Source organism: Talpa occidentalis, unplaced genomic scaffold, assembly GCF_014898055.3.
Source record: "Talpa occidentalis isolate TD23 unplaced genomic scaffold, MPIMG_talOcc4v2.1 talOcc4.13, whole genome shotgun sequence".
Classification (NCBI taxonomy): domain Eukaryota; kingdom Metazoa; phylum Chordata; class Mammalia; order Eulipotyphla; family Talpidae; genus Talpa; species Talpa occidentalis.
This window is the reverse complement of record NW_023601322.1, coordinates 19,828,872-19,852,688: the sequence shown is the minus strand read 5'-3', so window position 1 is coordinate 19,852,688 and position 23,817 is coordinate 19,828,872. Positions and strand designations below refer to the sequence as shown.

Below are 23,817 nucleotides of genomic sequence, written 5' to 3'. Positions count from 1 at the left end.
ATTCACCAGAGCCAGAGCAGGGAGCAGAGCAGGCAGAAGGACCAAAGTACACTGCTGAGGGGAGCAGCGGGCGGCAGGAGAGGTCTGCGCGCCATGTGGGACCCTCCTCCGGTGGCCGGGGAGCAGCCGGGGATCGAACCAGCGCCGCAGAGGCTGCGGGCAGCTTCGCAACCCAAGGCTCAACCGCTGCGCCACCGGGGAGGCCCAGTAATCACTATTATCTGAATTTAATTTTAATATCAACTGAGATCAATTCAAGGAAAAAAGAAAACAGCATTCTTTAAAAGTATCAAAAGGGAAATGAAACAAAAAAAAAAATCACAAAATAAATTATCTACTAATATAACTAAGATAAAATAACAACAAATGATCAGCTAACTTCAAATCTTACTGCCTCAGTCATATACCTCAAAAAATCTGATTAAGGTTGGGAATCAAGTTCAAATAAAGTGAAATAAATTCTCAAGGACTCAAACTGCTAGATGAAACAGGAACACTATCACTACATTATAGGACCATCTTGTTAAGCAGGTATTCGGAGAGTAAGCAATGAGCTGGAGAAAAACTAGGAATTTAATTTACAAGTCTATTCCTTTATATGCCGAGGAAGCCTTTCCTTTCTTTGATATAGAATCCAATCTATTGTTTAATTTAGCAGTGACCTAATCTATCTTAACTACTGATGGCAAATGAGCTTTTATAAAATTTAGTTATGTAATTTTTACTACCATCCACAGAGAAGAGGTTAAGAGTCAAGGAGAGATTTTCTCAAGTCCTGTTCTCTACCATTTACAATGTATCCTTGGGCAAATTATCATATATTTTGGAAGTCTGTTTCCAAATACCTAGAAAGACTACAACCTTATAAAAGAAGGATAAAAACAGTAATTCCTAGCAGTGTTGAATGAAAGGCATTTAAAACAGGTCAGAGCCTGACAACTAACAAGTATCTCCTTCTATTACTAAAAGAAGTTTTAGCCAACAGGCATATGAAAAAATGTTCAACATCCCTTATAATCAGGAAAATGCAAATTAAAACCACATTGAGATTACCACTTTACACCAAAGAATGGCACATATCAAAAAAACAAGCAACAACAAATGTTGGCAAGGATATGGTGAAAAGGAACTCTCCTACATTGCTGGTGGGAGTGCAAACTGGTCCAACCACTATGGAAAGCTGTCTGGAGGTTCCTCAGTCTACTAAAAAAGGAGCTACCATACGACCCGGCAATTCCGCTGCTAGAGGACACAAAAACATTGATTCAAAAGACCACCTGTACACCTATGTTTATTGCAGCACTGTTTACAATAGGTAAAACCTGGAAACAACCCAAATGCCCAAACATAGATGACTGGATCAAGAAGATGTGGCATATATACACAATGGAACATTATTCAGCAATCAAAAAAGATAAACTTATGCCATTCGCAGCAACGTGGATGGAGCTAGAAGGAATTATGCTCAGTGAAATAAGCCAGAAGGAAAAAGAAAAATAATGGATGATTTCACTTAGTGCAGGAATATAGGGAAACCCAGTAAGACATCAGTGTAAAAAAATAGTAACAGTACAAAACATAAGAAAGCAAAAACAGGCAATTTTAAATCAGAGACATCCTGCAGGGGAGGAGGAGGGAGAGGGATCAGAGGGAAAGAGGGAGGAACACAGGGGACTGAGGTGATGGTGCATGGGTGCCTTGGTGAAGGAAACTCTATGGGGACTACACCTGAGGGGGTGGAGGGAAGCAAATATTGTTTAAAAATGAAAAATGATGTAAAAAAAAATTAAAGAAATAAAAGCTTTACCTCTTAATCTTATATTTATATTTAATAAGTCTTCATTTATTTCCAGTCTTATTTTTCTTCACTATTTACGCCCCAAACTTAACTGCTTTGCTTCTGCCAGGACCATCATTTCTCATCTCTCAGACCTATGACTACTGAAATCTTAAGCATTTTTAAGAACTTAGATCATGTGTCCTCTACCAGAAGCTTTTCCTGGGCCCCAGTAAAAATCTTTCCTTCCATGAGCCTTTCAAATATCCCCTTTTATTATATTTAATATTATGCATTATGTTGCACTGCATGTCTGCACAAGTTCGAATTCTATCTTCTAAAATGTCAGCACAAGCATTTGTAGTGGTATTGAATGTAGCCGCCTCCAACTTCCATTATTTTACACAAAGTTCTACTGACCCCATATTCTCAATGAAAATGGAAACACATGAACTACAGAAGACAAAAAATGGGCAAAGGAATTAAACTGGAAATTTAAGAACTGAGTATGTATTTCATACCGGTATTCTGCTCCCCACCCTTTCACAAAACTCATTCTTATGGTGCACATTCTAGTTAGCTGATACACGGCTTCAAAACCCTGATTAACAGACTGAGCCAGAAGAGCAGCAAATTCTTGGTTGTTGAAGATCTTCAGATTACAACCTATAATTGAAAACAGTAGAAAAAATTTTGTAAAAGGAGTATTATTAAAAAATTTTAAAATGAGCTACAGATAACAGAATATAAGCATGCAAATAATCTCCTGATTCCTAAAATTAACAGCAACTAGAAAAACTCAGCAAATTGATGTGATAGGTTTATTTACATTGTAGCCATACCTGGTGGAATTTTACACACTGTTGCAGGGTGCCAGCCGTATCTCTGATTACAATTGGGGCTCTGTACAAAGATTGCACTATCACTTAGGCACTCAGCAAAAACTTCCCCACCTATGTAATATAAGCGCACTCCTCTTCCTAAAACAAAATACATATGGGATTAGTTTTATAACATTTACTATTTCAGCATGACTTTGGAAGAGACTTTTTGGAGGAATACTAAAATGTTATCAGGAAGTTTGATGACCTTTTCCATAGCTCTGCTTTTCTGAAATCTAACACTGAAATATACCACTGTATTTTTTCAAGTATTTCAATGATTTTGATCTGTACAAATAATAGATGCTCATCAAAAGTACTTAAACAATTTAGAAAAAGAACATGGATAGTAATTTTATACAAATTATACATTATTTTAAAGATATATACAAGAAATTAAATTCAAAGAGAATGTTTGGACCAAAATGCCATCACTGTAAATAAGCCAGAAAGAAAAAGAAAAATAACGATGGTTTCACTTATAGGAGGATTACAGGGGGACCAAATAAGGGATTAGGAAAAGAAAAAACTAATTAAATCAGAGACATTCTGCAAGGGAGGGGAGGCAGAAGAATCAAAACAGGGGAGGGAAGAGCACAAGGGACTATGGTGATGCTTCATGGGTGAATTGGCAGCAGGAATTTTACAGAGAATAACACCTGGAAGAAGAAAGCATACAAGTACACACTGTACAAAAATGAACAATGCTGTAATATATATATATATATATTTTTTTTTTTTTAAAATGCCTTCACTATAATAATATTTTCTTAAAGATCCCACTCAGGAAAAAAACAGAAACAATCATCAAAAGGTCAGTCATTTGCCCCTTTTAAAACTATTATGATGGCAACCAAATCTCTAGATACATAAGCAGAATTAGCTAAGACAAAAATACTGGGAGATTTAGTAACTTTTTTCAGAATCTGACAGGTAAAATACACATAAAATATTAGCAATATGAAAAGATTTTTTAAAAAAAGAATGATGAAAGGTAAGAGTTCTATACAGGCATTGAAAATTCTCAGCTCTGGTGCACATGTTATCTTCTCCATTTTTCAATCAGGCACTAATCCAGGTGCTTCCATTAAAGGGTTTTACAGATGTAATTAAGGTCTCAAATCAGCTGACCTGGAGCAAGGGCGACTATCTTTGGATGGCCCTGATAGGGGACTGGACTGTTTCTGTTGAAAGTGATTTAAAGTGTGAATGAGAGGGATTTAAACAAGAGATTCTGCATGCTAGTTGTGAAGACAGAGGGGGTCATGTAGCAAAGTACAGATGGTCTCTGGTTGCTGAGAACAGTGTCTAGCTGACAGTCTGCAAGAAATGAGGACCCAGAACTCTAACTTCAAGGAACAGAACTGTGCAACAATCATTTGGATTTAGAAGAGAGCCTCATACTCCAGATAAGGACGCAGCCCAACTGACACCTTGATTTCTCTTTTCAAGACCTAAGCAAACTCCTCCCTCCCACCCCCAAAGGACTCCTGACTATAGAAACTGTCAGATAGTAAGTTGTATTGCTTCAGGCGATAAGTGTGAGATAAAATAAGAAAGCAAAAGAAAACTGATAAAGCCACCACCAAGCCAGATTCAGTACACAGAGAAACCTGATAGCCTGTACTACCAACCATCAGGAAAACATTTTAAGTCCAAAAAATATTTTTCAGGCTATATTCTTTAATCAAGAACATTCAATAAATTAGAAATCAAAAGTAAAAAGATAATCCAGTAATTACAGCAACCTAAAATTTTGTAGAGAAGTGAATAGGGTAGAAGAAACCTTTTTAAAAATTTTTATGCAGAACCCCAATACAAACACAGAAAACAATACTATTTTGGTTAAAGTAGGGTGGCTATTCAGACTCCTCCCTCACCTGCAAGAGACGTGGGTATCTTAACAAGATTATACGAAATTTATACATCACACAGGTTGGAGAAATTCCACACGGAGCTGACCAACCTCTTAAGTCACTGCACTTTGTATTATCACCTCACTCTTTATTGATCACCATTATTTTTCATAGGAGGTGATGGTCAGTTAAGTAGAAAAAGGCAAATAGAAGCAAACTATTGTTAAATTACTTTAAGGTGTTGAGAACTATATTTCATTCTATTAGTGCTCAAATTCTTACTTCACTGTCAAAAACAATACTGAAGATCCTGAACAGTTTTTTGTTTATATGAATTGCATCTATGTAAACTTACTATATTAGATATTAAAACTGAAATTCAAAAAAATTTATTACCTCACTTAAAATATTCATTACATATTAACATAAATAATGTTTATTAAAAAAAAAACCTACTTGCCAAAGCAAAATACATTAATGAGTAGCAAAATCTGTCATATTTGCTAATTTCTAATATCTGGTTTAACGGAAGAAGAGAGCTATATACTCATCAGATTGTACATTTAATCACCTGCAAAATAATGCCATATAGCCTCTGGAATACTTCACTGTACACTCAGGAGAAAACGAGAGTGAAAAAGGCAAATATCATCTTAGTACCATTTGGAAATAGGTTTGATCTCAAACTTGAAGAAAGAGTATCTAGGAATACCACATATTGAGATCCTCTGAATTATTTTTTTTTAAAGATTTATTTATTTATTTATACAAGAACCGAGGTACAGGCCAGATGCGTGGGAGGGTGAGAGGATTCACCAGAGACAGAACGGGGAACAGAACAGGCAGACTGACGAAATACACTGCCAAGGGGAGCAGCGGGCGCGACAGGAGAGGTCTGCCGCGCCATGTGGGATTCTTGCCGGCCAGCCGGGATCGAAGTGGCGCTGCAGAGGCTGAGGACACCTTCACAGCGCAGCACTCAACCACCTGCGCCACAAGGGGAGCCCTAAATTATTTTTTGAACTATATTAAGTTCTTGTTTTAGATACTGTGTCTTAGATTAACAGTGAGATATGATTTAATATATGAACTCACTGAAGTGGGGAAAACTAGGGAGTTGTAAACAAAGTGAAGAAATTTATAATGTTAGTTATAACCCTAAAATCTGAACATGAAAATTTTATAACTTGGTAGAGATTCAACAAAGTAATTTTAACACAGTCTTACTGAAGGACTTCCCAGTTATCAAGGGTGCCAAATAAAGAGAAGTTGAAGATAAGAGTCCGCAGATGGAAGATCACCAGGATCTATTAAAAGCAGTGAAGCTGTGTACTTAAACGTGACTGTACTGTATTTAAACTGACAGAGAGAAGGCAGACTTTTGTATACCATCTCTTGATGTGGTAAACCACATAATGTTCCCATTATGAGTTATACAGAACTGGTTTTTCATACAAGGGAGAAAAAAACAACATACCTATATGTCTTCTTGTCATTTCTACTGTGGCATTTCGGTTGACGTTGGAAAGTAAACCTAAGCAGAACCTCTCTGAATTTGATGGATCAGTGAAGCCATCTACAGTAAGTGAGGGTTGTGATGCATGGAAGGTCTCTCCAACCCTCTGGTTCAATTCATAATATGCTATCGAACACCAAAATGCAGGTTCTGAGTAAGTAACTGGCTGCAAATCTGGGGGGAAAAACAAAACCAATAGCAAGAAATGTTGTGTGAACAATTCAAGCCAAGAATAGACTGAATGTCATCATCTTTATAAGCTCTGTGCCAGCCTATATTGGCAACAGCTCAGGAAGTAAAACTTAACAACTACATCACGAATCCAGTTTCAATAGATCATACCACATTTTCAATGTTTTAAATTTCCCCCATTCTATTAAGTCATCCAGTCTTCAAGTATCTTTTTCAGACTTTATGGTGGATAATTTGTTCTACTAATAGTATTACCCCAGTTCTTGTTCAAATATCAACCACCACAGGCATGGTAATTCAAGTTGTAAATGAATTTCTGGTAATATGAAATAGAGTTAAACTGGAGCAAGGATTCATGAGTCAAAAGTCACAGGAAGAAAAATTCTTTTATAATAGGATACAAAATATGACCTTTTTTAACATGGTATTTTATGGGAAAAGTAGTACATCAGATGTTATTTAATTTCTCTAATCCTAATTAAAATACATCATTATGCACACACACAAATATATCTCCTAAATACATGTATTTATACAAAAACCTCATAATAATTGCTATTACAAAATATATCGTAAAATAAACATACTCATAAAATGCTAGCCATTACGGGTAATAAAATTTTCCATGAATAAAAAAGATTTCCATGAATAAAAGGATTATTAACTCCTCACACTCAATGTAAGTAAAAATGTTTTAATAATACTAAGGCACATTTGTATCATTTTAAACATTTATATCATTTTTAAAAAGCACTAATTTGAACAATTATTTTATTATTCACTGAGGCCCATATACATGAAAAATAGTAATCAGAGAGGACATTTTATTAAGTGATACAGCATAAAACAGTGAGAGGAAAGCATTTGCCACTTACCCAAACTGTGATTAACAGGGGAAAGAGTGGTAGGAGATAGTTCTGCTGGAGATCCTGAAACAAAAGGTTCAATATTAAGAGATCTGGAAGCATCTGGCCAAATACAGTTGGTTGTACAGTTAAAGTAATTATCACAAATAAATACAGATAAACTTATATTCCAAGAATTCAAAATATACTACTGTATGTCAATTTAATGTTGGAGGCATCAATATGTAAGAGGCATAAGAGTATCAAATCTTGGTTTTTCATCGCCTAATTTCCCTTCTCAAAGAGCCAATGTTCTTTGCATGCTTTTCCAGAAATAATACAACACACTATATGTTCTGTGCCCCTATATATAAATGGTAACACTGTTCTGAACTTTGCTTTTATAGTAGTCTAATCACAGAAAATACTGATTTTCTTTAATATTTACCTGCTGTGTAAAACTACATTATGGCATATTAAAAAGGTTCTACACTGGTGGATACTCAAGTTACTTTTAATCTTTTGTTTTAAGAGCCAAGATTGCAATGACTAGCCTTGCAAATTTTTCATTATTTCAATCACATCTGAGTGATCGACTCTTTTAAAAGGATATGGCAGGGTCAAAGGATTGTGCAGCTGTAATTTTGAAAGATTTTTCCAAAATTGTCATCTATAGCAGTTGTACCAGTCTACACTCCCATAACAACATAAATGATGAGGAGATGCTCGTAGCATTAATGTTTTCAGGTGAGAATATGGTCTTAACAAGCAGTTTTAATTAGCATTTCTCTTACAAATGAGATTGAACGGTTTTACAGTTGTTTGCATTTTATTTCCTTTTGTGAATAATCTGTTTTCTTTTGCTCATCTTTTCTTTTGTGGTATTTGGTCACTTCTTTTTTATACAAGTGTATGGATTAGGGATGTTAGTCCTTTCATGGTAAGGGCTGCCTAAGGTAAAAGAAAATATACATTGATCTTTGATTCCCCCCGTCATCCGTATCCTTCAGTCCTGAAACACTTGTCTTTTACCCTTTCATTCTTAGACTCTGGATGGGAGAGGGTTGGCTAGCAGAAAGTAAGTCATAATTAGAAGCTTGGAATTTTAGCCCTATCCCCCATTCTCTTGAGAAGGGAGAAAGACTGAAAATTGAGTTGATAATCATTTCTATGTGGTGGAGTCTCCATAAATCTCCAAAATATAGTGCATGAAGTGTTCCCAGGCTGGTGATCACATGGAGGTGCTGGGAAAGTGATGTGCCTAGAAAGGGTATGGATACTTCACAAGTTCTTTCCCACACACATTGCCCAACTCATCTCTTCTATGTGAACTGTTCATCTGTATCCATGTATAAAATAAACTGGTAAATGTGTGTGCCTGAGTTCTGTAGGTCACGTTAGCAAACTAACTCGAAGAAGGATCACTGGAACCTCCGATCTACAGTGCATTTTCAGAAGCACAAGGGACAACCTGGGCTTGTGACTGGCATTCTAAGTGTGTGTAGGGGAGTGGGGAGAGTGTATGTGGAACAGTCCTGGGGACTATACCTTTAACATGAAGGACCTTATGGTATTTCTGGGCAGACTGTTAGAATTGAGTTAAAATGTAGACACCCAGGTGATTATCTGGATAATTGTTCAATGCAGAGAGCAAAACGACATATTTGGTCCCTGCAGATGTCATTAAGTGGAATGTTTTATGTGAAAGTAAAGGAAACACACAGAACAGAAGCCTCAAATTAGAAAGGTACTAAGATTTTATGATTCAATCTTAATTTTGATCAAGCAGTATTAAAAAGACTTTCATGTGATTTACTTTATCAGTCATTTGGGGGTCAGGCACACTTTGATAAAAGCAATGACAGTAGCACTGTCTTACTCTTTAAGGGATTATTTCTGGTATTTTCCCATTAAGTATGACATTAGCTTTGAGGATGAGATAAAAATCCGTATTATTCAGGATTTTTGCATCAGTAATCTTAAGCATTCCTGATCTGGTTTTGCATTGCACTGGCTCATTAAGATAGTCTGTAGTTTTATGTCTTTTCTGTTCTACAATAGTTTAAATAGCATTGTAATAACACATTCTTCAATAGTTTGGTAGACTTACTGTTTCAAATTTTGCAATTAATAATTTTCTAGAGTTTACTCTTATATTTTCCAATGAAAGTTGACTAAGATGGCTCTATTTTCTGGAGTCAGTTTAGGCCAATTATGTTTTCTTAGGAAATTACTCATTTCTTCTACTTTTAGATAAACTGGCTAGCTCTAATCAAGAAAATGGAGGAACAAATGCATAAAGAAAACTACAGACAGAAAAAAAGAATGATTGAGAGACTACTGAATTACATGCAGCTAAATTTTAACACACATTTGGTTGTAAATATTAAATAGTCTTATAATTATTGGCTAAGTTTTATTTTATGATCAACATTCTATATACAGTTTGGGAAAGTAACTTTAAAACAGCATGATCTATAGCTCCCAAGCTTCAAATATATAGCAACACAACAGATGTAAAATAAGACAGATCATACCCAATCTGTACTCTCTCCCCATCAGAACCATGACACAAAATACCAGGTAACACAGGTGAAATGGCAACCCCCAGAAAAACAGATGAATCAGAAATAGAGAAGAGGTGCTAATTATTTTTTAGAAAACAGAAGTCTTCCATAACAAAACTACAGTTCTTTGTTGTTGTTGTTGTTCATCAATTTGAAAAATCTGTTGGCAAGTCAGGTACAACCAAGAAAGGTCAAAATAAATTCAGAACGATGAACTAAAATTCACTGCTGTTTCCTGAAACTGATATAAAATAAACAAAGTCACTATTAGAGGTGGAGAAAATGCCTAACTTTTCAAATCTTTTTAACTGTTGACTCCTCTACTAAATATTTATCATGACCAGTAGAGCCATAGTTCATTAATTCAGATTAAAAAGAGTTCAGCGAGAAGTGATAAGTTAGAATTATAGGTTACAAAAAGAAAGGTTCATTATAAACAAAAAATTTTGAAAAGTTAAAAGCTAACAATTTATTAGCCAACTGAAGGTTTTTTTTTTTTAAGATTTATTTTTATTTATTTGTTTATGCATACAAGAACTGGGGTATAGGCCACAGGTGTGGGGTGAGAGTATTCACCAGAGACAGAGTGGGGAGTAGAGCAGGCTGATCTACTTAAATACACTGCTGAGGGGTGCAGTGGGGGAGACAGGAGAGGTCTGCTGCACCATGTGAGTTAGCTCCCTGGCCGGGATTGAACTCAGGTAGTCACGGTAACAGCACTGAGACTTAAACCCTAGGCCATCATGGAAGCTCCCCAACTGACATTTTTAGAAACTTTTTTTAAAGCAGAGGTTATTCAAGTATACATTTAACTACTGGAGTCTAAAACTTCGTTAAGATAATAAATATCCTCACTAAGCAGCTTGAATCAGTAGTTTCTGTTACTTGCAGGTTAAGGAACAGAAATTACTTGAGAAATTCTTGTTTGAGTGTCTCTGTATGTAAGTGAACATATATTTGTAGGATACAATTTTCAAAGAGGAACTGTTAGATCAAGATCAAAAGGAATGTGGGCATGTATTATTTTAAGTACACCAACAATTTGTGAGCTAATGTTTCTTCACATCATGTCATTCCTTTTGACATCTGCAAATCTGATAGGTTTAAAGGAGCTACTTTTATTTATCTTTATTTTTGTTGTAAATAAGTACAATCATGCATTTTTGTCCATTTTTCTATAAACATCTTTTTCCCCTGGTAATTCATAAAAGTTTGGTTGTTCTTTTATGTTACTTGTCTCTTAAGCAATTGAGATAAAAAATGAGGAAGTATATATGTAAGGAGTTTATTAACTTTCTCATCTACTACTTCTGGTATGCTTGATCTTTCGTGAAATTGAGTGTGATTTCTCTGTTCTAACAGTTTTCGTTCTAGTCACCTTCTACATGCTGACATTTCAAATACATTGTATTTGTTGTCAATACTCTTAGTTCCAATAATGCCTATATATAAATTATTATATTATATATAAGTTTTATATATATAAATATAATTTTATGCAATTAGTTTTCTTTTTCCTGGAGATTGCTGTATTTTAAGCTTCCACCAAACCACCCACGCTCATACACCCACGCTGAGTTCAAATTTTCATTTCTTCTATTGTTTGCATGTAGTTTTGGGTTTTTATATTCCACGGACAAGTGAAACCATCCGAAATCTGTCTTTCACTTTTTTATTTCATGCAACATAATCACCGCAAGGTCCATCCATTTCGTGTCAAATGCCACCACTTCACTTTTCTTCACTGCTGTGTAATATTCCATTTGTGTTCCAGTTTCTCTATCCATTCATCTGTTGAAGGGTACTTGAGTTGGTTCCATGATTGTTAATAATAGTGCTGCTATGTTCATAGGTATACACAGATCCTTTCATGTTAAACTTTTCATGTTATCTGGATACCTAATAGCAGTGCTACTGGGTCAAGCAGGATTTTCATTTTGATTATCCTGAGACATCTCCATACTGTTTTCCACATGTGCTATACTAGCTTGCATTCCCACCAACAGTGGTTGAGAATTCAACTTTTGCACCACAACCTCATCAGCATTTGTTAATGGAATTCTTTTTTATATGGGCCATTCTGAGGGGTGAGGTGGTATCTCAATGTGGTTTTAATTTTCATTTCTCTTATAACTGATATTGAACTTTTTTTTATGTCTATAAGCCATCTGAATATCTTCTTTAGGAGAGTAACCCCTTATCACAGGTATAGTATGCAATTATTTCCCATTCTGTAGGTTGACATTTTGTTTTTGTGATGATTTCTTTTGAGGTACAAAAGCTTTTAAGTTTGATAAAGTCCCACTTATTTATTTTATTTTTTTTTTTTATTTATTTATTTATTTATTTATTTATTTATTTATTTATTTATTTATTTATTTATTTATACAAGCACTGGGTACAGTCAGAAGCGCAGGAGGGTGAGAGAATTCACCAGAGCCAGAGCAGGGAGCAGAGCAGGCAGAAGGACCGAAGTACACTGCTGAGGGGAGCAGCGGGCAGCAGGAGAGGTCTGGGCGCCATGTGGGACCCTCCTCCGGTGGCCGGGGAGCAGCCGGGGATTGAACCGGTGCTGCAGAGGCTGTGGGCAGCTTCGCAACCCAGCGCTCAACCGCTACGCCACTGCCACTGGGGAGGCCCACCACTTATTTATTTTTGCTATTGCTTCCCTTGCTGCTGGGGTTCTATTCCCAAATATGTGTGCTCCCTATGCTTTCTTTCAAGGACTTCTTAAGTTTCTGTTCTTATGTCCAAGTCTTAGTCCAGTTTAAGTCAATTTTCATATAGGGTGTTAAATATGGGTATTATTTTATTTTTGGCATGTGGTTATCCATGTTTCCCAGCACCACGTATTTAAAAAGCTCTCTTTTCTCCACTGTATAGCTACCACAATTCCTTTGTCAAAAATTAGCTGTCCATATTTATGTGGATTTTTCTCTGGGCTTTCAATTCTGTTCCATTGGTCTGAGTTTCTGATTTTTTTTTTCCCCCCCAGTCAAGAAGTGTAATGCCTCCATTCTTCTTTTCTCTCAAGATTGCTTTCTGTCAGTTTTTAAATTTAAAAATCAATTATTATATATGTTATACATTTGCAAATATTTTCCCAAGTGTTCTGGCTCTGATATATCCTTCAAGGTGACAAAACTTCTTTAAATCAAACATCTTTTTTAGAGTAATTTTAGGTTCAGAGCAAAACTGAACAGAGTATAAAAAATTTCCATATACTCAAGACATATGCAACTTCCCTGACACCAGCATCTCACCACAATGTACTCACCTATTGCAATCAAGGAAACTACATCAACATTACACAAAGCCCATAGTTTACAGAGGGTTGAATTTTGATGTTGCATGCTCTATGGGTTCTGACAAATGTTTAAGGACATACAGTCACCACTAATGATAAAGTCACCTGTATCCTGTCTTCCTCCATGACCCTGGCTACTGATCTTTTTATTTCCTATACTTCTGCCCTTTCCAGAATGTTGTATATAGTTGTAATCATACAGTGTGCAGCCTTTTTAGACTGACTTCTTTCAATTACAGTATGCATTTAAGGTTTCCCCACATATTATCACTTGATAGTTTCTTTCTTTTTATGGTAGAGTAGTATTTCATTGTCTGGATGTACCACAGTTTACTTATCCACTCACCTACAGAAGGACATCTTATATTTTCTTCCAAGTTTTGACAATTATGAACAAAGTTGCTATAACATCCATGTGTAGGTTTTTTTCTGCGTGGACATAAAGTTTCAACTCTTGGATAAATATCAAGGAGCATGACTGCTGGATCATATGGTAAAAGCATGTTTAGTTTTATAAGAAGCTGCCAATCTTTCTTTAAAAGTGGCTATACCATTTTGCATTCTTACCAGCAATGAATGAAATTTCCTGTTTTTATGTGTGGTTTTCCAATTTCTCCACAATTATTTATTACAGAGACTGTCCTTTCCCCATTGTATGGTCATAGCTACTTTATCATCTACTAGGTTGTGACTCTATGTGGATTTATTTCTGGGCTTTGGTTTTGTTGTGTTGATCTAAGTAACCACTTTTGTGCCAGTAACATAGTGTTTTTAGTAGTGATACTTTACAGTAAAGTTTAAAATTAGGTAATATGATGTCTCCATTCTTCTCCTTTCTTAGGATTGCTTCTATAACTCCAGGCATTTTGTGGCTCCAGTTAAAGTTCAATATATTTTGTTCACTTTCTTTGAAAAATATTGCTGATATTTTGCTGGGGATTGTGTTTAATTTATATATTATTTTAGGCAGAAGTTGTTTTGATTATATTGATTCTTCCCATCCATAAACTCCTTATGCTGCTTTAATACCATCAGTTCTTGTTGTATAGGTCTTTTGCCTCCTTAGGTTAACCATGAGGTATTTAAGTCTTTTTGAAGCAATTATAAATGGATATTACTGTAATTTCTTTTGCTTCTTGTTCACTGTTTATATGCAAATGGGCTATGGATTTTTGTAGGCTGACTTTGTGACCTGTCACTTTGCTATTATTCATCTATTAATAACTTTTTGATGGAGAGTAGGATTTTCTTTATATACATATAATTTTGCTGGCAAATAATGATAGTTCCACTTCCTTTCCAACTTGGGAGTCCCTTTATTTCCTGTTTTTGTGCGACTTCTCTAGCCAAACCCTCTAATATTAAGTTAAATAGAAGTAGTGACAATGGGCATCCTTATCTTGTTTCCAATCTTAAGGGGAAAGAGTAAAGTTTATCACTATTCAATATTATATTGACTGTTGGTTTATAATATATAGACTGTTTTATACTGAGTTAGATTCCTTCTATTCCCATCTTATTTTGTTTTTATCATAAATGGTGCTAACTCTTATCAAGTACTTTCTTTGCAGCTACTGGTATTACCATGACTTTCAGCTTTACACTGTTTATAAAATAATTACAATAGTTCATTAAAGCATCTTCACATGAATCCCACTTAATCATGATGTATATAACTCATGGTACTGTTAAATTATTTGTATTATGTGGCAGACTGCTGCATCGATGTTCATCAATGACACTGGTCTACAATTTTCATGTCTTGCGGTATCTTTATCTGGTTTTGGTACTGGGTCAATGTTGGCATTGGAAAATGCATGAGGGAGCATTCCTTCTTAGATTCTTAAAAACAATCTGAACAAGATGAGCATTAGTTCTTCTTTAAAGTAATTTATTTGGAAGATTTTTTATTATTCTTTCATGCTTGTAATCATATGTTCAACTCATTTGTTTCTTCTTGAGTTAGTATTGGTTTTATGTCTTGAATTTCTTGCTCATATTATTTAAAAAATTCTTCAACATCATGTATCCTGAGTTTTATTTTCACATTTAAGTGTCTGCTCCCCATGGAGTTCATTTTGGTAAAAGATGAGTTACGTGCTAAGTATTTTTAACTTTTTTTTTTTAACTATATTAAAATTAGCTTGTTTGAAATTTTGGAGCAAAATTAATGTCAAAGAAAGGTACTGCTCTGTAAGTTTCTGTATATTAACCAGCCACGAATTAATTCCATTCAAATGAAAAAATATTCTTTCAAAAGGCATATGTATGGACAAAAAAGTGAGACCTTAAAATCAGTTTACTCTGTCTCTTTTGCTTCATATTATAGAGAAAAACCTGAAGAATTAAAGTTACCTGCTGTTTTCTTATTTTTATACCAAAAAAATAAAAAACATGTTTTTAAAAGTCAAATTTACTTAACACAGATCACTTTTATAAATCTTTCAGAAAAATGGAACTATGCTGAATTATTCTTTAACTTTATTCCTGTCTAATCACCAATCAAATCCCTTCCTCAGCAGGAAAACCCTGGCTTCTAAAATAATTAAAAAAAAAAAACAAACCTAAAACACTAAAGAATTATATTTTTTCTTTAAAGTTACCAAAAGATATACAGCTAAATACGTCTAGGTGAATTAGCTTAGAGTGGAGGAAGGGATGAGCCCTTTGTATGTAAGCAGAGCGTGGTAACCACTTTGACGGATGGAAACATCTACCATGTCAGGGCATAGATACACATGGATTGAGCTTGAAAAAGAAGAAACCAGCTGAAATTTTAATGGTCACACACAAGTAACTGCAACTGGAGAGCCCAAGCACAGATGTAGGTGTCTTCATTAGCCAATTCCAGCCTACGAATCTTGAGTATGAAGTTTTCTGCAAAGCTAGAAAGCAGTGAGAGATCCTTCAGTCTCACCATATTCATATTTGAAAGACCTGCTAAGGTAGAGGCTGTCCCTCCTTCAACCTAAGGTGATTTGATAATAACTAAAGCATTAAATGATCACCTGTCCAACTCAACTCCTAATTATATGTAAAAGATTAACTCCTCAACTTAGTAGTCAGAAAGAGCAACTCCAAGGGAAAACATCTATGTTATTACTCTCTAGTATTATTTTATACATAATACTCAGAGTATTCAATTTTGAAAAATGAGACATGCAGAGAAGTAGGAAAAACTAACCCATAATCAAGAGGTAAAAGTCAACAGAAATAGACCCACATATGAACCAACAGAGGACTATCGGACAGAGTAAAATGGAAATTGTAAAACTGAAAAATAATCTAAATGAATTTATTAAATTGGCTTAACAGCAGGTCAAAAGTTAGACCCACATATACATTATCAATTAATTTTCAACAAAGTAGTCAAGGCAAATCAATGGAGACAACAAAGACTCTTCAACAAGTGGTGCTAAAACAACTAGATCGGGGCATCCCTGGTGGCACAAGGGGTTTAAGTCTCAGAATTATGAAGCTATCAGCAGCCACTGCAACACGAGTTTAATCCCCCACCAGGGAGCTGACCCACACAGCACAGCAGACCTCTCCTGCCTCGGCCGCTATTCCCCTCAGCACTGTATTTCAGTCAATCCGCCTGTGCTGCTCTGCACTCTGTCTCTGGTGAATCCTCTCACCCTCCCTGCCCCATACCTCTGGCCTGCACCCGAGCTTTTGCATGCAAAAATAAATAAATCTTTAAAAAAAATTTTAAATAACTAGATTAATGTCTTTAGGAGAGAGAAAAACAGGAATAATGAGCACAAATGGTAAATACATAAAAAAGTACAAGAAATTATTTTTAGCATTTAAAAATATTAAAACACAAGAGTCTAACATAAAAAAACTGTGCTGGAGGGGGGTTATACAAATTTACAAGTAAAATATATGATAACAGTAGTATAAGCAATGGAGATGGGTAAATAGAATTTTAGTGTTATTAAGTGTAAACTAACCACAATTTCTTACATTTCACATTAAGTTGTAAAATATTACAATGAGTAATTTCCTGAACAGAAGGTGGTAATTTTAAGATACATTAATTGTAATCACTAGAACTAACCACTGGGAAAATAATATTAAAAGTGGTATTACTAAAAAGTCAAGAAAGCAGAAAGAAAAGAATCAAATATAAATATATTTGTGTAATCTAAAAGAAGGCAGAAACATCGAGAGGAACAAATTCAGATGAGTCAGACAGACTAGAAACAGCAAAAGAGTAACCAAACCAGATGATATCAATAATTATAATCTGATATAAGTGAACCAAACATCCCAATTAAAAGACAATAATTAGATTAAGACAAAAGGTCGTTCACAAAAGAAAACATCTTAAATATAAAGATGAAGCTAGAGTGAAAGTAAAAGGATGAAAAATTTACCAAGCAACCGCTGAAATATGATATAGTGAGATAACAAGAGAAACCTTTTCAAAGGGCAATTTATCAGAAGGATATAATTCGAAATGGGTATTATTTAATAACAGAGATCCAAAATACATGAAGCAAAACCTGACATGACTGAAGAGAGAAACAGACAAATCCAAAACCAGAATTGGAAATTTAATGTTCCACTCCATAATCAAGAAGAATAGAAAAACATGAGAGGATTAAACAAGACCACCAACCATTCTGACTTAAGTGACAAAGAAAACTACCCCTGCAGAATAGACATTCTTTTCAACTATATGTTCAATTATCATCCAGATAAATAAGCCACATGTTATGGCATAAAACAGTTTTCAGTAAATTTCAAAGAACTGAAATTGCATATATAGCATTTAGAAATCAATAAAGTATCTAGAAAAATCCCCATACTTATAAACAAGCACACTTCTAAATGTTCACAGACCAAAGAAATTTGCAGAGGGGAATTAGAAAACACACTGATGATAATAATGAAAAACAACATATTGAAATTTGTGACACAGAGCTAAAATAAGTTAGAAGGACATTTATAGTTTTAAAAAGTGCTTACATTAAAAAAAAGAAGCAATGATCTAAATATACTATTGAGACTAAAAGAAAAGCAAAATAAATACAAAGTACATGGAAGAAATAACAGAAATGAAATGAAAAAACAAAGATAATTGAAAAATTTAATACTCAAAAAATCAGTTCTTTTGGGCTTCCCTGGTGGAGCAAGGGGTTAAGACGCAACATATGAAGCTGTTCTCGGCCACTGCAGCATAAGTTCGATCCCCAGCTGGGAGATACCCACATGGAGCAGCAGACCTCTCCTGACTCACCCGCTGCTCCCCTCAGCAGTGTATTTCAGTCAGTCTGCCTGTTCTGTTCTCCGCTCTGTCTCTGGTGAGTCCTCTCACCCCCCACACCTCTGGCCTGTACCCAGTTCTTGTATGCATAAATAAATAAATCTTAAAAAAAAAAATCACTTCTTTCAAAATATCAATAAAGCCCTTCTATATTTTTCTCTCATGCACTCATACAGTAATTATTATAAGTTAGAAACACTCTAATTGCTTTGCAAATGTTAATTTCATTAACAACCGTATGAGTAAGATATTATTCCAATCTTACAGATAAGGAAACTGTCTGCTGAGGTTATTACCAGCTAGGTATAGAAGAACAACTGCGACTCAGTAATTCAGCCAGATGTGATCATACCATCTTGATTATATGCATTTCATTAAGAAAAGTTGTCTAAGTGCAACATGTGATCAGCTTACAACTAGAAAAATTTGGAACATAATCAAATTTTTAGATTTCTTGTAATGTCTAGTCTAACTGTTAATGTCCACAAGACTTCAAAGGAAAAATGGAGGTTGGGCTGGGCAGTGTTGGGGGGGGGTAACAAAAGAAAGCAAATTTAACAGGTACTTGTTCATACAATTCTTCATTTTGTTTTGTATTTCGCAGATTATCCTTTTAGGAAATAGTAACTTCTCCTATCCCTGAAGGGTGTGAAAGATTAATTTTATTATGTATTCACCTCAGGGAAGGTACAGATCAGAATTTAAAGAGAGTTCAATTTTTTCCTAAATTGGGGCCTGCATCGGTCAGAAATTTCTGGCCACTGCACTGAGAGGGGAATTGATAGCTGATGGAAGACAGAGAGTTAAGTCAACTTTTAGTACCTCATGAATCAAATATTCACTGTCAGTGGAGGAAGTAATTTTCAATGTATCATTTTGGAAACATTAGTAACATTTCCACACTGAAAACAAATTTAGAAACAACAGATTAGGTTGAAAGGTAGCTCTAAAACATTTCATTTTTGTTGATTTGACTTCTTTTTTGATTTTGAACAATTAACAGTAATTATCTTATTACTCATACCCCACATTTTAGCTGTATCAGTGTCTAGGCAGGCATTTGTGTACTAGTTACAATCCCTGTGGCCTTTTGCACATGGCTTTTTCACTTAACTTTTTCAAAGTTCATCCATATTATAGCATGCATTGGTACGTCATTCCTTTATATGGCTGAATAGCATTCTATTCTGTGGCTATAGCTCATTTAACTATACAGAATGTGACGGACATGTGGGTTATTTCCACATTGGACTATTGTGAATGATCTTTAAATGTTAGTGTACAAGCTGAATATGGAGTTGCTTTTAATTTTCTTGGGTATATACCTAAGGAATGAAATTGTTGTATATTATTATTTTATATTTAACTTTATGAGGAAGTACAAACTTTTAAAGCAACCAAACCTTTTACATTTCCACCAGCAACATATGAAGACTCTTAATTTCTCCATATCCTCACTAACACTTGTTATTATCTTTCATTTTTAATTATAGCCATTCTAGTAAATGTGAAATAATATGTCATTGTGGTTTTGATTTGCATTTCCCTAATGGCTAATGATGTTGAGCATTTTTCCATGACATCCATTTTTAATATCACAGTATAGGTGTCTATCATGGGGCAAAAGCAGCTTGGTTTATTCAGGAAAACAGTTCTTCAACACACAAATATGTGTTGAAAACCAAATACTATCTACAGTAAGACATATGCATTAAGATGGGTATGTTATTTCCAATGATCATCTACCTTTCTTGGTTATCTAACATACTACTCCAAACAGCTATTATTAGCATGATTAGCTATGAGAGAAGCCTCTTTATCTGAAAGTCTAAATAATGGAAGGATTTAAACACTAAAATTGCTACTGTAAAAGTTGCCTGCTACCCACTTCCCCCAGCCCCTGTCAATGTTAATTCATTTGAAAATAACTTAGATGATCATAACTGCAAAATTTAGTATAAATTGTATAAAAAGGCTGATGGCATTATTTTTAAGGTTATGATATTAGAAGATGTCCAATCCTTTAAGACACAGAGAGGAAGGAATAGATAGAAATGGAGAATTACAATGACATCACAGTGTCTTCACTGGTAAATGACTAGTTCTGGTGGATTATGCATTTTTTATAACTGTTTTAGAGTTCTGATGTGAACAGATAAAAAATTATTTTAAAACTTTTCTCCATTGTTTGAAGTTGAGAGCTAAACATTAGAAATTAATTGAATTAAGGTAAAGGTATTCTCTGTAACAATCCACTATCATTCAGAACTCACTAAGTTAAAGGAATGCTGAAAAGCTCATCCTCATCCTTCACTTTGAAATTCTTTAGAAAATCTATTATTGGGATAATTATGATCTTTCATCACAATGACATTTATTCATAAGATAACTAAAACTTTAAACACAAGCACAGAATAATTAAAAAGAAAGGTTTCTGAGTTTCTAAAATTTTCACTTACCACAACAATAAAAAATCCTAAAAATTATTATTCTGCAGAGTAGTATATGTTAATCTTTCATTAACAGAACCCTCCTTTTGATGGTTCAAATATGATCAAATCAAAATAGAAGATTTATTGTTTGATATGTGCCCCTATCTATTGATAACTTTAAATTATGAATAAATCCTATGAGGTTCAAACAAGGCAAAAATGTATGTAAATTAATGAGAAATAGTGAATGATATTTTTTACCTGTATCCATACTTTGGTTCAACTGTTGATCATTTGTTTCTCCATCTTCACTGATATATCCAGGAGGTGGCGTTTCTACAAAAGTTTAGAACAAATCAAGTACAGTTGTAATTAAACTTTTTCTCTCAGCAACCAGAGGTAACCAATCACTCCAAATAATAAATATGAATGTTATATAACATTACAAAAATACTGGGTACCGAGGGCTTATATTCTGGTTCTGATCTAAATCTTACATGTGACTCCTTAAAGTCTACTTGCAATATATCAAATTCTCTGGGCATATTTTCTTATCTATTATTTACATATCTGGCTCATTCCCATATGTATATTTTTCTGGGGCAAGAGCCAAAAATATAACTTCAAAGATGCCTCAGTTCTGAATCAGTATGTTTTAAAGACATTAGTATCTACAACATTTTTTAAAAACTAATGACCATTACAGATCAATTTAAGTACAATGTGTGTACATATGCACGCACGCATTAACATACACAAGACTTTGGATTACAAGTAACACAGGCTTACATCTTACACTAGGCTCTACAGTGCAAAAAAATACAGTGCTTGTTTTAGAACTGGTCTAGCTTGAATTCTACTAAAAAAAAAAATCTATTTTTCCAGGTACTTTTGGCCAGTAATCCTGAGTAAAAATTAAAATACAGACTACTATACAAAACAGAGGCAAAATGCTCCCTGAAAAAAACCCAGGATCCTAATGTGTCATTTCTAACGTCTTTTGAACAAAATGTTTACATTCAAAAGCTAAAGGAATACCAGAATAAGCTTCCTGTAAAAAAAAAAAAAAAAAAATTGATACAATTTTACCAACTATAATTTCAAGGAGGAAAAATAAGTTTAAATTTTATCAATGGTTTTAATATTTACACTGCTGAACAGTTTGAAGCCATTCACAATAATGTAGACACATACCTAAAAAGAATGTGCTACAAAAGGAGGAGAGACATGTGGGTTAAATGTCTCCTTCATTAACCCTTTACAATCTCCCATCGGTAAGTTAACTTATAAATCTTAAAATCTTAACTTCTTAAGTATCAAATTTTTCACTTAAGTCAGTATCCAAAACTTTTTAATAAAATTCTGAGAATATCTTCAATAAATTCAAATAACACAAATAGAATAATACATAATATTATGCATTATTTTAAAGGATAAGCAAAGTTTTTTTTAGCTTAACCACCCATGTCTCAAAAATCTAAATGGAAAGAAGCAGTAATTGTTAAACACTTTATCCTATTATTTTTCCCATTATTATTTATCTACAAAATGAAAAACAATAAACTATTAACTTTTTAGAGAAGTGTTAACATTTCTTTGGAAGCGGAATAAAAAGTGAACCCTTAGACTTTGCTGTCTGTTAACAGCTGAGTAAAATCCCATTGCCCAGAAAGACAAATAGGTGTAATCTACTTTTGCTTTTCTGCTTTGTGTAACACCCAAATCTAAACAAATAAAGAAGAGAGGAAAAATAAGCCCAAACATTTCCAAAAGTGAAAGCCCTAAACATTCTGATTAATATCCTTCCAAATAATTACTGGGTAGGTGCCTTATAAGACTGTTGCTTACACCTCAGTTTCCTAGTATTGTTGAATAATACTAATTCCACATCAAAGACTTAAAATACCTCCCCTTCTTGCTTAACCTCAACTCAACCCTCATACTCCACCTTCCTCTATGCACTTTCCTCCTAACTTTTCAGTTTGCTTTCTAGCAAACCAAAAAGCAGTCTTAAATCCTCTTTTAAAATAAAACAGGAATCAAAGAAATGCACATTAAAAGAACAAAATTATTTTAAAAATCCTTATGTTTTGAAAATTGTCTTCAATGAATAAGCCTTATATTCATGAGACACAGTGAACTTTGCCCTTTTTCTTAAAGTACCTGAAACACTAAATTCCTTACATGTTTTCAGATGCATAAAAAAAGAATGCAATATAGGAATATTACAAAAAGAGAAAAAAATTGAATTTTTTTTATATTACAAAAATGCTAAAAAAAAATCCAATGTATAGCTTAAGTCTCATCCCGATAATGAAACTTCTGTTTCTTCAAGGAAAAAAAAAAGAAACAGAAAAGGGAGACAAAGTAAGAAAATACTTTCCTCCTAAAAAATAGTGAAAACTAAAAGTGTAATTAGCTATCACAACACTGAATAGTACTAGATCATGACAATACAGCAGAATATGAGAACCATATAGTTCAATCCATCTAATTTTCAGGAATTACTGAGGCCCAGATGCAAAGAACTGAAATAGGTTTTCTGATTTCCAGTTACCTCTACAGAATTAAAAATTTGCATCTTCTATAGAAATGTTACATTACTCTTAAACATTATCACACTATCTATAAAAGTGATTTACTGGTTATTTTTTACTCATATTTGTCTCAGGAATACTTTCTTTCTGTACCATTTATATAACTTACATCTGCCTCTCTCTTAGTTTCAACAACTCAAACTTACTAAGATTTTTTCTTTTCTGCTTCTCACAGTACTCTGATTAAAGCAACAGCAAACAAAAAATGACATAAAGTCAAACTTTTCTCCACACAAAACTGTTTAAAGTATGAGGCTAACACATTTCACAAAACAATCACCCAACAAATCAGATTTTTTTAATTCAAACTTCAGAAGCATTTTTTTTTTTAAAGTCAAATCACAATTTGCTGATGTTTATAACAAAATTTGCATCTATCCCAATTTTTAGAAGCTTTAGAAGGCAAAGATACCTGGGATATAATTACTCTGTGGCTCAATTCCTGCTGGGAAATTAGTGTTTTCTGGAATGGAGTGGGTATAATCATCCAGAGGTGGTAGTTCTGTTAGGATCTCAGTATGTCGTGGCACTAATACTGGAGGCAAAACTAAAAGAATAAGAAAAATACAAGT

General features: G+C 34.2%; 1 protein-coding gene across 5 annotated transcripts in view; it reads right to left on the bottom strand.

Moving 5' to 3' along the window:
* The window catches only part of SMAD2 (SMAD family member 2), a 63,092-nt gene that overhangs the window by 4,826 nt on the left and 34,449 nt on the right, over window positions 1-23,817 (bottom strand). For all 5 annotated transcript variants that reach the window (XM_037508549.2, XM_037508551.1, XM_037508552.2 and 2 more), the window contains 6 exons: window positions 23,658-23,792; window positions 20,910-20,984; window positions 7,098-7,151; window positions 5,992-6,204; window positions 2,620-2,757; window positions 2,299-2,443 (listed from right to left, as the gene is read on the bottom strand). In XM_037508549.2, coding sequence (XP_037364446.1) covers window positions 2,299-2,443; window positions 2,620-2,757; window positions 5,992-6,204; window positions 7,098-7,151; window positions 20,910-20,984; window positions 23,658-23,792 — 760 coding nt within the window. The remainder of the gene's footprint in view (window positions 1-2,298; window positions 2,444-2,619; window positions 2,758-5,991; window positions 6,205-7,097; window positions 7,152-20,909; window positions 20,985-23,657; window positions 23,793-23,817) is intronic.